At 51.7% G+C, this 13,450-nt stretch overlaps 1 protein-coding gene across 1 annotated transcript in view; it reads left to right on the top strand.

The window, feature by feature from the left end:
* The window catches only part of eif3ba (eukaryotic translation initiation factor 3, subunit Ba), a 22,038-nt gene extending 8,588 nt beyond the window's left edge, over positions 1 to 13,450 (top strand). Inside the window, 15 exon segments of the mRNA XM_042317832.1 lie at positions 435 to 480; positions 538 to 564; positions 1,273 to 1,319; positions 3,064 to 3,274; positions 4,239 to 4,308; positions 5,087 to 5,111; positions 5,113 to 5,210; positions 5,743 to 5,784; positions 5,787 to 5,820; positions 6,471 to 6,610; positions 10,360 to 10,484; positions 11,946 to 12,068; positions 12,070 to 12,136; positions 12,593 to 12,701; positions 12,828 to 13,450. Coding sequence (XP_042173766.1) covers positions 435 to 480; positions 538 to 564; positions 1,273 to 1,319; positions 3,064 to 3,274; positions 4,239 to 4,308; positions 5,087 to 5,111; positions 5,113 to 5,210; positions 5,743 to 5,784; positions 5,787 to 5,820; positions 6,471 to 6,610; positions 10,360 to 10,484; positions 11,946 to 12,068; positions 12,070 to 12,136; positions 12,593 to 12,701; positions 12,828 to 12,939 — 1,276 coding nt within the window. The 3' untranslated portion in view covers positions 12,940 to 13,450.

The raw sequence follows: 13,450 nt of genomic DNA, 5'->3' as shown, positions 1-13,450 counted from the left end.
CTGTTCCTGTCTCTACATTTTCTAGTAAGGCCTGACTGACCCACCTCTCTGTTTTCATGTCTCTATCCTGTTCCTGTCTCTACATCTTCTAGTAGCCAAGAACTGTAGCAGAACTTGTTTCTCTTGCTTTCTGTCTTGGTTCTCTCCCCTAGCTGCAGCGGTCTGTCTTGGTTCTCTCCCCTAGCTGCAGCGGTCTGTCTTGGTTCTCTCCCTAGCTGCAGCGGTCTGTCTTGGTTCTCTCCCTAGCTGCAGCGGTCTGTCTTGGTTCTCTCCCTACCTGCAGCGGTCTGTCTTGGTTCTCTCCCTACCTGCAGCGGTCTGTCTTGGTTCTCTCCCCTACCTGCAGCGGTCTGTCTTGGTTCTCTCCCCTACCTGCAGCGGTCTGTCTTGGTTCTCTCCCTACCTGCAGTGTTCTGTCTTGTCTGTTTCTCCAGGTGCAGCACGTCTGGGAAGTTCTTTGCCAGGATGACCCAGGACAGTGTTCTAACGTGTGTCTGTTTCCCAGGTGGAGTCCCCAACTTTGCATCTATGACCCAGGACACACTGAGCATCTACGAGACCCCAGTAAGTCCCCACACTGAGCATCTATGACCCAGGACACACTGAGCATCTATGAGACCCCAGTAAGTCCCCACACTGAGCATCTATGAGACCCCAGTAAGTCCCCACACTGAGCATCTATGAGACCCCAGTAAGTCCCCACACTGAGCGTCTATGACCCCAGTAAGTCCCCACACTGAGCATCAATGAGACCCCAGTAAGTCCCCACACTGAGCGTCTATGAGACCCCAGTAAGTCCCCACACTGAGCGTCTATGAGACCCCAGTAAGTCCCCACACTGAGCGTCTATGACCCCAGTAAGTCCCCACACTGAGCGTCTATGACCCCAGTAAGTCCCCACACTGAGCATCAATGAGACCCCAGTAAGTCCCCACACTGAGCGTCTATGACCCCAGTAAGTCCCCACACTGAGGGTCTATGACCCCAGTAAGTCCCCACACTGAGGGTCTATGACCCCAGTAAGTCCCCACACTGAGAGTCTACGACCCCAGTAAGTCCCCACACTGAGGGTCTATGACCCCAGTAAGTCCCCACACTGAGGGTCTATGACCCCAGTAAGTTAGATTGACCAGTATTACTCTGAGCATCTATGACCCCAGTAAGTTATATTGACCAGTATTACTCTGAGCGTCTATGACCCCAGTAAGTTATATTGACCAGTATTACTCTGAGTGTCTGAACTTAACAACATCCTGTTTTCTCCTGTTGTAGTCCATGGGCCTGTTGGATAAGAAGAGTCTGAAGATCAGTGGCATCAAGTGAGTCTTTATCCTGGGCATGTTGACCCTGAATCAGTCAGTTCAATCTGTTATCTAGTGAGTCTTTATCCTGGGCATGTTGACCCTTAATCAGTCAGTTCAGTCTGTTATCAATCAGCATACAGAGACTTTATCACCTGTCAGACAGAGACTGTTAGAGGAACACCACCTGTCAGACAGAGACTAGTTCACCACCTGTCAGACAGAGACTAGTTAGAGGAACACCACCTCTAGTTATACCACCTGGGCATGTTGACCCTTAATCAGTCAGTTCACCACCTGTTATCTAGTGAGTCAGACAGAGACTTTATACCACCTGTCAGACAGAGACTAGTTGACCACCTGAGATCAGCAGACAATCTGTTATCTAGTGAGTCTTTATCCTGGGACAGAGACTGTTGAGGAACCCACCTGAGACAGAGACAGTTCAACCTCTGTTATCTACCTGTGAGTCTTTATACCACCTGTCAGACAGAGACTAGTTGAGGAATACCACCTGTCAGACAGCAGACAGAGACTTTAGAGGAACACCACCTGTCAGACTAGTGAGTCTTTATCCTGGGACAGAGACTAGTTGACCACCTGAACAGAGACTAGTTCACCACCTGTCAGACAGAGACTAGTTTATCCTGGGCAGTTGAATACCACCTGAATCAGACTAGTTAGAGGAATACCAGTCAGTTAGAGGAACACCACCTGTTCAACCTGTTATCTAGTGAGTCTTTATCCTGGGAGATGTTGACCCACCTGAATCAGACAGTTCAATCTGTTATCTAGTGAGTCTTTATCCTGGGAGACTAGTTAGACACCACCTGTCAATCAGTCAGTTCAATCTGTTATCAGACAGAGTCTTTAGAGGAATCCTGGACAGATGTTGACCCACCTGAATCAGACAGAGACTAGTTATCTAGTCAGACAGAGACTTTAGAGGAATACCACCTGTTGACCCTAATCACCACCTGTCAGTTCAGTCTGTTATCAACCTGTCAGACAGAGACTAGTTAGAGGAACAGAGACAGAGACTAGTTAGGAACACCACCTGTCAGACAGAGACTAGTTAGAGGAACACCACCTGTCAGACAGAGACTAGTTAGAGGAATACCACCTGTCAGACAGAGACTAGTTAGAGGAATACCACCTGTCACCACCTGTCAGACAGAGACTAGTTAGAGGAATACCACCTGTCAGACAGAGACTAGTTAGAGGAACACCACCTGTCAGACAGAGACTAGTTAGAGGAATACCACCTGTCAGACAGCAGACAGAGACTAGTTAGAGGAATACCACCTGTCAGACAGAGACTAGTTAGAGGAATACCACCTGTCAGACAGAGACTAGTTAGAGGAATACCACCTGTCAGACAGAGACTAGTTAGAGGAACCACCTACACCACCTGTCAGACAGAGACTAGTTAGAGGAATACCACCTGTCAGACAGAGACTAGTTAGAGGAATACCACCTGTCAGACAGAGACTAGTTAGAGGAATACCACCTGTCAGACAGAGACTAGTTAGAGGAATACCACCTGTCAGACAGAGACTAGTTAGAGGAACACCACCTGTCAGACACCACCTGTCAGACAGAGACTAGTTAGAGGAATACCACCTGTCCTGTGTGTGTGTGTGTGTGTATTAATCCTCTCCTCCCCTCTGCAGGGACTTCTCCTGGTCCCCAGGTGATGACATCATAGAGGTGTGTGTGTGTGTGTGTGTATGACATCATAATCCTCTCCTCCCCTCTGCAGGGACTTCTCCTGGTCCCCAGGCGATAACATCATAGCGTTCTGGGTCCCCGAGGACAAAGACATCCCAGCCAGAGTGACTCTGATGCAGCTTCCCTCCAGACAGGAGATCAGAGTCAGGAACCTCTTCAATGTGGTGGACTGTAAACTTCACTGGCAGAGACAGGGAGACTACCTCTGTGTCAAGGTGGACCGAACACCTAAAGGAACTCAGGTTAGTGAAGGGGAGGAGAACAGAGGGAGGGTGAAGGGGGAGGAGAACAGAGGGAGGGGGAGGGTGAAGGGGGGAGGGTGAAAGCTTTGATGTTAAACCTCATTTACAAGTCTCCTTTCTCTCTCTGTCCTCATCCTCTGTCATTCTCTCTCTGTCCTCATCCTCTATCATTCTCTCATTGTCCTCATCCTCTATCGTTGCCCCTCTCCTCTTCTGTCATCTCCTCCATCATTCTCTGTCCTCTCCTATCCTCTCGTTCTCTCCTCCTGTCTGTCCTCTCCTCTCGTTCTCTCCTCCTGTCTCTCCTCTCGTTCTCTCCTCCTGTCTGTCCTCTCCTCTCTCCTCCTCCTGTCTGTCCTCTCCTCTCGTTTTCTCCTCCTCCTGTCCTCCTCCTCTCCTCTCGTTTTCCTCTCCTCCTGTCTGTCCTCTCCTCTCGTTCTCTCCTCCTGTCTGTCCTCTCCTCCATCATTCTCTCTCCTCCTGTCTGTCTGAGATCCTCTCCTGTCGTGGTGGAGATCCCTCCTGTCTGTCCTCTCCACTCTGACAGGATGGACAGAACCTCCTGTCTGTCCTCTCCTCTCAAGATTCTCTCCTCCTCCTGTCTGTCCTCTCCTCTGACAAGATCTCTCCTCCTGTCTGTCTGATCTGAAACCTCTCCTCTGACAAGATCTCCTCCTGTCTGTCTGTGGACCTCTCCTCGTTTTGGACTCCTCCTCCTGTCTGATGGACCTCCCCACTCTGACAAGATGGACAGAAACCTCCTGTCTGTCAAGATGGACCTCTCCCCACTCTGACAAGATGGACAGAACCCCCCCTCTGACAAGATGGACAGAAACCCCCCTCTGACAAGATGGACAGAAACCCTCCTCTCTGACAAGATGGACCTCTCCCACTCTGACAAGATGGACAGAAACTCCTCCTGTCTGTCAGAAACTCTCCACTCCATCATTCTCTCTCCTCTCAGGGTGTGGTGACCAACTTTGAGATCTTCAGGATGAGAGAGAAGCAGGTTCCCCCCCCTACTCTGACAAGATGGAGAACCCCCCCACTCTGAAAGATGGAGAAACCCCCCCCTATCTGAAAACTGGACAGAAACCCCCACTCTGCAAGATGGACAGAAACCCCCCCTACTCTGACAGGATGGACAGAACCCCCCCCCTACTCTGACAAGATGGACAGAACCCCCCCACTCTGACAAGATGGACAGAAACCCCCACTGATAATGTACAGTAACGCCACCAGGTGCAGTAACACCACTAGGTGCAGTAACACCACTAGGATGCAGTAACACCACCAGGTGCAGTAACACCACCAGGTACAGTAACACCACTCAGGTATAGTAACACCACCAGGTGCAGTAACACCACCAGGTGCAGTAACACCACCAGGTGCAGTAACACCACCAGGTGCAGTAACACCACCAGGTGGACAGTAACACCACTAGGTACAGTAACACCACCAGGTGCAGTAACACCACCAGGTACAGTAACACCACCAGGTGCAGTAACACCACTAGGTACAGTAACACTTTTAGGTGCAGTAACACCACCAGGTGCAGTAACACCACCAGGTGCAGTAACACCACCAGGTGCAGTAACACCACCAGGTGCAGTAACACCACCAGGTGCAGTAACACCACCAGGTACAGTAACACCACCAGGTGCAGTAACACCACCAGGTACAGTAACACCACCAGGTGCAGTAACACCACCAGGTGCAGTAACACCACTAGGTGCAGTAACACCACCAGGTGCAGTAACACCACTAGGTAAACACCACCAGGTATAATAACACCAGTGTTGTCATCCCCAGCGGAGAGCATCATAGCGTTTGCAGTAACCCAACGGCAGTAAGTTTGCCGTCCTGCACGGTGAATCTCCCAGAATCAACGCCTCGTTCTACCACGTCAAGAACAACGGCAAGATAGAACTCATCAGTGAGTCCAACCTTTACCTGAGAATATCTCATGACTCTGTAATGTCTATAAGTTATTCTGTCTCTACCCCTTGTCAGATGTCCACCATTGCAGAACTTTGGCAAACAACAGTCTGTTACTGTAACATGTCCACTAGGTGCAGTAACTCTCTCCTCCCCCACCAGGTCTCTCCTCTCCAGTCCCCCACCAGGTGCTCACCACCAGGTCCCACCACCAGGTGTAACTCTCTCCCCCCCCAAGTCTCTAACTCCCCCAGGTTCTCTCCTCCCCCCCCTTGCAGTAACACCACCAGTTGCAGTCCCCACTAGGTGCTCCCCACTCCTCTCTCTCTCCCCCTCCTCTCCAGTGTTGTCTCCCCCCCCCCTTCTCTCTCCTCCCCCCCCTCTCCTCTTTCCCCCCTTCTCTTGAATCTCCCCCCCCTCTCTCCTCTCTCCCCCCTACTCCCCAGTGAGTCCAACCTTTCTCTCTATCTCCTCCTCTCCCCCTATCTCTTCTCCCCCCCCTTCTCTCTCCTCCCCCCTTCTCTCTCCAGAGATGTTTGACAAGCAGCAGGCCAACAGCATCTTCTGGAGTCCTCAGGACAGTTCATGGTGCTGGCTGGACTCAGGAGGTACAAGACCTGTGTGTGTGTGTGTGTGTGTGGTGTGTGTGTGTGTGTGTGTGTGTGTGTGTGTGTGTGTGTGTGTGTGTGTGTGTGTGTGTGTGTGTGTGTGTGTGTCCCCCCCTGTGTGAGAGAGACAGATCTCCCCTCCTGTGTTAACCCTGTCCTCTCCTCCAGTATGAACGGGCCCTGTGTTAACCCTGTCCTCTCCTCCAGTATGAACGGGGCCCTGTGTTAACCCTGTCCTCTCCTCCAGTATGAACGGGGCCCTGTGTTAACCCTGTCCTCTCCTCCAGTATGAACGGGCCCTGTGTTAACCCTGTCCTCTCCTCCAGTATGAACGGGGCCCTGTGTTAACCCCCTGTCCTCTCCTCCAGTATGAACGGGGCCCTGTGTTAACCCCCCTGTCCTCTCCTCCAGTATGAACGGGGCCCTGTGTTAACCCTGTCCTCTCCTCCAGTATGAACGGGCCCTGTGTTAACCCTGTCCTCTCCTCCAGTATGAACGGGGCCCTGTGTTAACCCTGTCCTCTCCTCCAGTATGAACGGGGCCCTGTGTTAACCCTGTCCTCTCCTCCAGTATGAACGGGGCCCTGTGTTAACCCTGTCCTCTCCTCCAGTATGAACGGGGCCCTGTGTTAACCCTGTCCTCTCCTCCAGTATGAACGGGGCCCTGGCGTTTGTGGACACCTCTGACTGCACCATGATGAACATGGTTGAACACTACATGGCCTCTGACGTAGAGTGGGACCCTACGGGACGATACCTGGTGACCTCTGTGTCCTGGTGGAGTCACAAGGTACACACACACACACACTTCTGACGTAGAGTGGGACCCTACAGGACGATACCTGGTGACCTCTGTGTCCTGGTGGAGTCACAAGGTACACACACACACACACACAACTGATACACACACCTGATAGACACACACACCTGACACACACACAGGGAATAAACTCCTACTGTCGTGTTTATTTAAATGGGAGATCAACCAAATGAAGGTTGGTTTGTACCACAATAATTAACCAATGATATCAGGCCACTCTTGGCCGTGATTACAGACACCTGTGTCTTTTGACACAACGTTAACGAGTCATCCCGCAGTGTTTGTGATTATACCCTGATGAAGACAGCTTGGCTGCTCCTAACAGGGTGATTAAAATGAAATGAAGACAGCATCTGAGCTCCTAGAGGGTGATTATACCCTGATGAAGACAGCTTGGAGCTCCTAGTTGATTATACCCTGATGAAGACAGCTTGGCACTCCTAGAGGGTGATTATACCCCAGATGAAGACAGCTTGGCAGCTCCTAGAGGGTGATTATACCCTGATGAAGACAGCTTGGAGCTCCTAGACGGGTGATTATACCCTGATGAAGACAGCTTGGAGCTCCTAGAGTGTGATTATACCTGATGAAGACAGCTTGGAGCTCCTAGAGTGTGTGTTATACCCTGATGAAGACAGCTTGGCAGCTCCTAGACGGGTGATTATACCCTGATGAAGACAGCTTGGCTGTCAAAACATTGGTAATTAAAATACTCCGCTAGCATCTGAGCTCCTAGAGTGTGCCTCGTTTTCCAAACGGGTGTTCTACTCCGCTAGCCGGCACCTCGTCTAAACGGGTGTTCTACTCCGCTAGCCGGCACCTCGTCTAAACGGGTGTTCTACTCCGCTAGCCGGCACCTCGTCTAAACGGGTGTTCTACTCCGCTAGCCGGCACCTCGTCTAAACGGGTGTTCTACTCCGCTAGCCGGCACCTCGTCTAAACGGGTGTTCTACTCCGCTAGCCGGCACCTCGTCTAAACGGGTGTTCTACTCCGCTAGCCGGCACCTCGTCTAAACGGGTGTTCTACTCCGCTAGCCGGCACCTCGTCTAAACGGGTGTTCTACTCCGCTAGCCGGCACCTCGTCTAAACGGGTGTTCTACTCCGCTAGCCGGCACCTCGTCTAAACGGGTGTTCTACTCCGCTAGCCGGCACCTCGTCTAAACGGGTGTTCTACTCCGCTAGCCGGCACCTCGTCTAAACGGGTGTTCTACTCCGCTAGCCGGCACCTCGTCTAAACGGGTGTTCTACTCCGCTAGCCGGCACCTCGTCTAAACGGGTGTTCTACTCCGCTAGCCGGCACCTCGTCTAAACGGGTGTTCTACTCCGCTAGCCGGCACCTCGTCTAAACGGGTGTTCTACTCCGCTAGCCGGCACCTCGTCTAAACGGGTGTTCTACTCCGCTAGCCGGCACCTCGTCTAAACGGGTGTTCTACTCCGCTAGCCGGCACCTCGTCTAAACGGGTGTTCTACTCCGCTAGCCGGCACCTCGTCTAAACGGGTGTTCTACTCCGCTAGCCGGCACCTCGTCTAAACGGGTGTTCTACTCCGCTAGCCGGCACCTCGTCTAAACGGGTGTTCTACTCCGCTAGCCGGCACCTCGTCTAAACGGGTGTTCTACTCCGCTAGCCGGCACCTCGTCTAAACGGGTGTTCTACTCCGCTAGCCGGCACCTCGTCTAAACGGGTGTTCTACTCCGCTAGCCGGCACCTCGTCTAAACGGGTGTTCTACTCCGCTAGCCGGCACCTCGTCTAAACGGGTGTTCTACTCCGCTAGCCGGCACCTCGTCTAAACGGGTGTTCTACTCCGCTAGCCGGCACCTCGTCTAAACGGGTGTTCTACTCCGCTAGCCGGCACCTCGTCTAAACGGGTGTTCTACTCCGCTAGCCGGCACCTCGTCTAAACGGGTGTTCTACTCCGCTAGCCGGCACCTCGTCTAAACGGGTGTTCTACTCCGCTAGCCGGCACCTCGTCTAAACGGGTGTTCTACTCCGCTAGCCGGCACCTCGTCTAAACGGGTGTTCTACTCCGCTAGCCGGCACCTCGTCTAAACGGGTGTTCTACTCCGCTAGCCGGCACCTCGTCTAAACGGGTGTTCTACTCCGCTAGCCGGCACCTCGTCTAAACGGGTGTTCTACTCCGCTAGCCGGCACCTCGTCTAAACGGGTGTTCTACTCCGCTAGCCGGCACCTCGTCTAAACGGGTGTTCTACTCCGCTAGCCGGCACCTCGTCTAAACGGGTGTTCTACTCCGCTAGCCGGCACCTCGTCTAAACGGGTGTTCTACTCCGCTAGCCGGCACCTCGACTCTAAACGGGTGTTCTACTCCGCTAGCCGGCACCTCGACAAACGGGTGTTCTACAGACCAGCTAGCCGGCACCTCGACTCAAACGGGTGTTCTACTCAGACTCAGCCGGCACCTCGACACAAACGGGTGTTCTACTCCGCTAGCCAGCACAGACTCGTCTCCAAACGGGTGTTCTACTCCGCTGCCGGCACCTTTGTTCTTTTCAAACGGGTGTTTTTATCTGACTCACGCTAGCCGGCACCTCGAATACCAAACGGGTGTTTTTATCTGAATAGCCGGCACCTCTGTACCAAACGGGTGTTCTACTCCGCTAGCCGGCACCTCGTCCAAACGGGTGTTCTACTACCTAGCCGGCACCTCGTCCAAACGGGTGTTCTACTCCGCTAGCCGGCACCTTTCCAAACGGGGTTCTAAACTCCGCTAGCCGGCACCTCGTGTTCTACTCCGCTAGCCGGCACCTCGTCCAAACGGGTGTTCTACTCCGCTAGCCGGCACCTCGTCCAAACGGGTGTTCTACTCCAGAAGAACAACAAGGCACCTCGTCAGCTAACGGGTGTTCTACTCCGCTAGCCGGCACCTCGTCAAACGGGTGTTCTACTCCGCTAGCCGGCACCTTATAAACGGGTGTTCTACTCTGTCATCAAGGGTTTTACCAATAGAATCCAAAAACGGGTCAGTGTCTGGACTCCGTAGCCGGCACCTCTGTCTAAACGGGTGTTTAAAAGGGTAGCCGGCACCTCGTCTAACGGGTGTTATAACATCCGCTAGCCGGCACCTTGGTTTTGACGGTCTTGTTGCTACTTTTTAGCTTCTGGTTTGGTTTGTTGCACTATAACATGGGCTTAGACCGGACCCTTGACACAGATTTGACAGTCTTGTTGACTACTATAACATGGGCTTAGACACAGACCCTTGGTTTTGACACTTGACTACTATACACATGGGCTTAGCAGACACAGACACAGACACAGACACAGACACAGACTTGACACAGAACAGGGCTTAGACTCAGACACAGACACAGACTTTGACAGTCTTGACACAGACACAGACTTAGACTGGGACCCTTGACTCAGACTTGTTGACACATAACATGGGCTTAGCTGGGACCCTTGACACAGACTTGTTGCAGACTAGACACAGACTTAGACACAGACACCTTGACACAGACAGTCTTGTTGCTACTATAACATGGGCTTAGAAAACCCTTGGTTTTGACAGTCTTTGTTGCTTTTATAAATGGGCTTAGCCGAAAAGTGTTTTTGACAGTCTTGTTGCTACTATAACAGTGTGTTTTTATCTGAGCTACACCAAGTGTGTTTTTATCTGTTGCTACTATACCAAGTGTGTTTTTATCTGGGACCCTTGGTACCAAGTGTGTTTTTAAAACATGGGTTGTCTCTCCCTGTCAGTCTGGACAATGCCTATTGGCTGTGGACCTTCCAGGGGCGTCTCCTCCAGAAGAACAACAAGGATCGTTTCTGTCAGCTACTCTGGAGACCTCGGCCTGCTACCCTGCTCACACAGGACTCCATCAAGGTACATATCTGTGTGTGTGTGCAGTATTTATAAAGGGTATTTAGCTCTGTCATCAAGGTTGTTTTAAACCAATAGAATCCAAAAACTTGTTCAGTGTCTGGACAAGTAGTGACTTCTGTCTAAACTTCTTGTGTTAAACATGGGTTTTGTTGTAATGTGTTTGACAGTCTTTTGCTACTATAACATGGGCTTAGCTGGGACCCTTGGTTTTGACTTCTTGTTGCTACTATAACATGGGCTTAGCCGGGACCCTTGGTTTTGACAGTCTTGTTGCTACTATAACATGGGCTTAGCCGGGACCCTTGGTTTTGACAGTCTTGTTGCTACTATAACATGGGCTTAGCCGGGACCCTTGGTTTTGACAGTCTTGTTGCTACTATAACATGGGCTTAGCCGGGACCCTTGATGGTCTTGTTGCTACTATAACATGGGCTTAGCCGGGACCCTTGGTTTTGACAGTCTTGTTGCTACTATAACATGGGCTTAGCTGGGACCCTTGGTGGTCTTGTTGCTACTATAACATGGGCTTAGCCGGGACCCTTGGTTTTGACAGTCTTGTTGCTACTATAACATGGGCTTAGCCGGGACCCTTGACAGTCTTGTTGCTACTATAACATGGGCTTAGCCGGGACCCTTGGTTTTGACAGTCTTGTTGCTACTATAACATGGGCTTAGCCGGGACCCTTGGTTTTGACAGTCCTGTTGCTACTATAACATGGGCTTAGCTGGGACCCTTGGTTTTGACAGTCTTGTTGCTACTATAACATGGGCTTAGCCGGGACCCTTGATTTTGACAGTCTTGTTGCTACTATAACATGGGCTTAGCCGGGACCCTGACAGTCTTGTTGCTACTATAACATGGGCTTAGCTGGGACCCGGACAGTCTTGTTGCTACTATAACATGGGCTTAGCCGGGACCCTTGATGATCTTGTTGCTACTATAACATGGGCTTAGCTGGGACCCTTGGTTTTGACAGTCTTGTTGCTACTATAACATGGGCTTAGCCGGGAACCCTTGGTTTTGACAGTCTTGTTGCTACTATAACATGGGCTTAGCCGGGACCCTTGGTTTTGACAGTCTTGTTGCTACTATAACATGGGCTTAGCTGGGCCCCTGACAGTCTTGTTGCTACTATAACATGGGCTTAGCTGGGCCCTGACAGTCTTGTTGCTACTATAACATGGGCTTAGCTGGGACCCTTGGTTTTGACAGTCTTGTTGCTACTATAACATGGGCTTAGCCGGGACCCTTGATTTGACAGTCTTGTTGCTACTATAACATGGGCTTAGCCGGGACCCTTGGTTTTGACAGTCTTGTTGCTACTATAACATGGGCTTAGCCGGGACCCTGACAGTCTTGTTGCTACTATAACATGGGCTTAGCCGGGCCCTTGGTTTTGACAGTCTTGTTGCTACGTGTAACGTGTTTTTCTTCTGGGTTTTGACCCGTTCGTTCCCCAGGTGATCAAGAAGGACCTGAAGAAGTACTCCAAGATCTTTGAGCAGAAGGATCGTCTGAGCCAGTCGAAGGCCTCCAGGGAGCTGGTGGACAAGAGGAGGAGCATGATGGAGGACTACCGTTGCTACCTACAGAGAGGCTGCCCTACAGCAGCACCACGAACAGAAGACCGCCCGCCTGCAGCTCCGAGGAGGTACGTAGATAAACCCCCCCCGCCCGCCTGCAGCTCCGAGGAGGTACGTAGATAAACCCCCCCTCTCTGCAGCTCCGCTCCGAGGAGGTACGTAGATAAACCCCCCTCTGCAGCTCCGAGGAGGTACGTAGATAAACCCCCCCTCTGCAGCTCCGAGGAGGTACGTAGATAAACCCCCCCTGCAGCTCCGAGGAGGTACGTAGATAAACCCCCCCTGCCAGCTGCTCTGCAGCCCCCCCTCTGCAGCTCCGAGGTACGTAGATAAAACCCCCCCCCCTGCCTGCAGCTCCGAGGAGGTACGTAGATAAACCCCCTCTGCAGCCCGAGGAGGTACGTAGATAAAACCCCCCCCCCCCTCTGCAGCCCCGAGGAGGTACGTAGATAAACCCCCCGTGGGTAGTTCTGGCTTGGGACCAGGCTTACTAAGCTTGACCCCTGACCTCTCTCTGTCTCTAGGAGTGGACACTGACGAGCTGGACAGTAACACAGATGACTGGGAGGAAGAGACCATTGAGTTTTTATCAACGAAGAAATCATTCCCCTCGGAGAGTAGTCCCCTACGCAGGTAACACCCACACACACTACTACACATACACACACACACACACTACCTACACACACAAACACACTACCTACACACACTAACTGGCTGTGGTTTTGATGGTCTCTCTCCCCCCCTCTTTCTCTCCAGGTCCATTTTTGCGTGGGGACTAGAGGGGGGGCGTTGCCTTGTCGACTGGAGGAGGGAAAACTACGCTGAGAATCTTGGGAGTCGCCAGAGTTCCACCATTCTCTCTTGGTGACATCATCAAAGCGTGCCTTGTGGTATAGCGACTACAACAAGCTAACAACTGAGGGAGGAAACCAACTCTTAAACTCTTTGTTTGTTTTTCATCACCTTGGTCTTTTTCTGCCACTTTTTTGAAATTAGTTTTTCTTTCTCATAATCTGTCCTCGCTCACTCACTTTCTATTCTTCTTATCTTGACTACACACCCCCCTTTGCAGTCTTTAACCGTCGTTACCGTGGCAACGGTCACACCTTACCATAAAGAGACGGAGACCGTTGCACCACCACCACCGGGAGGGATGAGGACTGGGTGTGTGACGTGGCAGTGTGTGTGTGAGGCTAGAGAGAGTGTTCTCCTGATGACCAAACGTTCAAGGCTGTGTTGTAGTAGTAGTAGTGTGTTGAAGTGGCAGTATCCTCCTCCGTTTAGACTACCTGACGTTGTTGTTGTTGTTGTTATCATACTAGACCACAACTATCACATGATCTTCGACGTCAATAAAGATAAACGTCATTCAAATCATA

The sequence above is a fragment of the Oncorhynchus tshawytscha genome, unplaced genomic scaffold (genome assembly GCF_018296145.1).
Source record: "Oncorhynchus tshawytscha isolate Ot180627B unplaced genomic scaffold, Otsh_v2.0 Un_contig_2868_pilon_pilon, whole genome shotgun sequence".
Classification (NCBI taxonomy): Eukaryota; Metazoa; Chordata; class Actinopteri; order Salmoniformes; family Salmonidae; genus Oncorhynchus; species Oncorhynchus tshawytscha.
The sequence above is the reverse complement of the archived record's forward strand: the minus strand, read 5'-3'. Positions and strand labels throughout refer to the sequence as shown.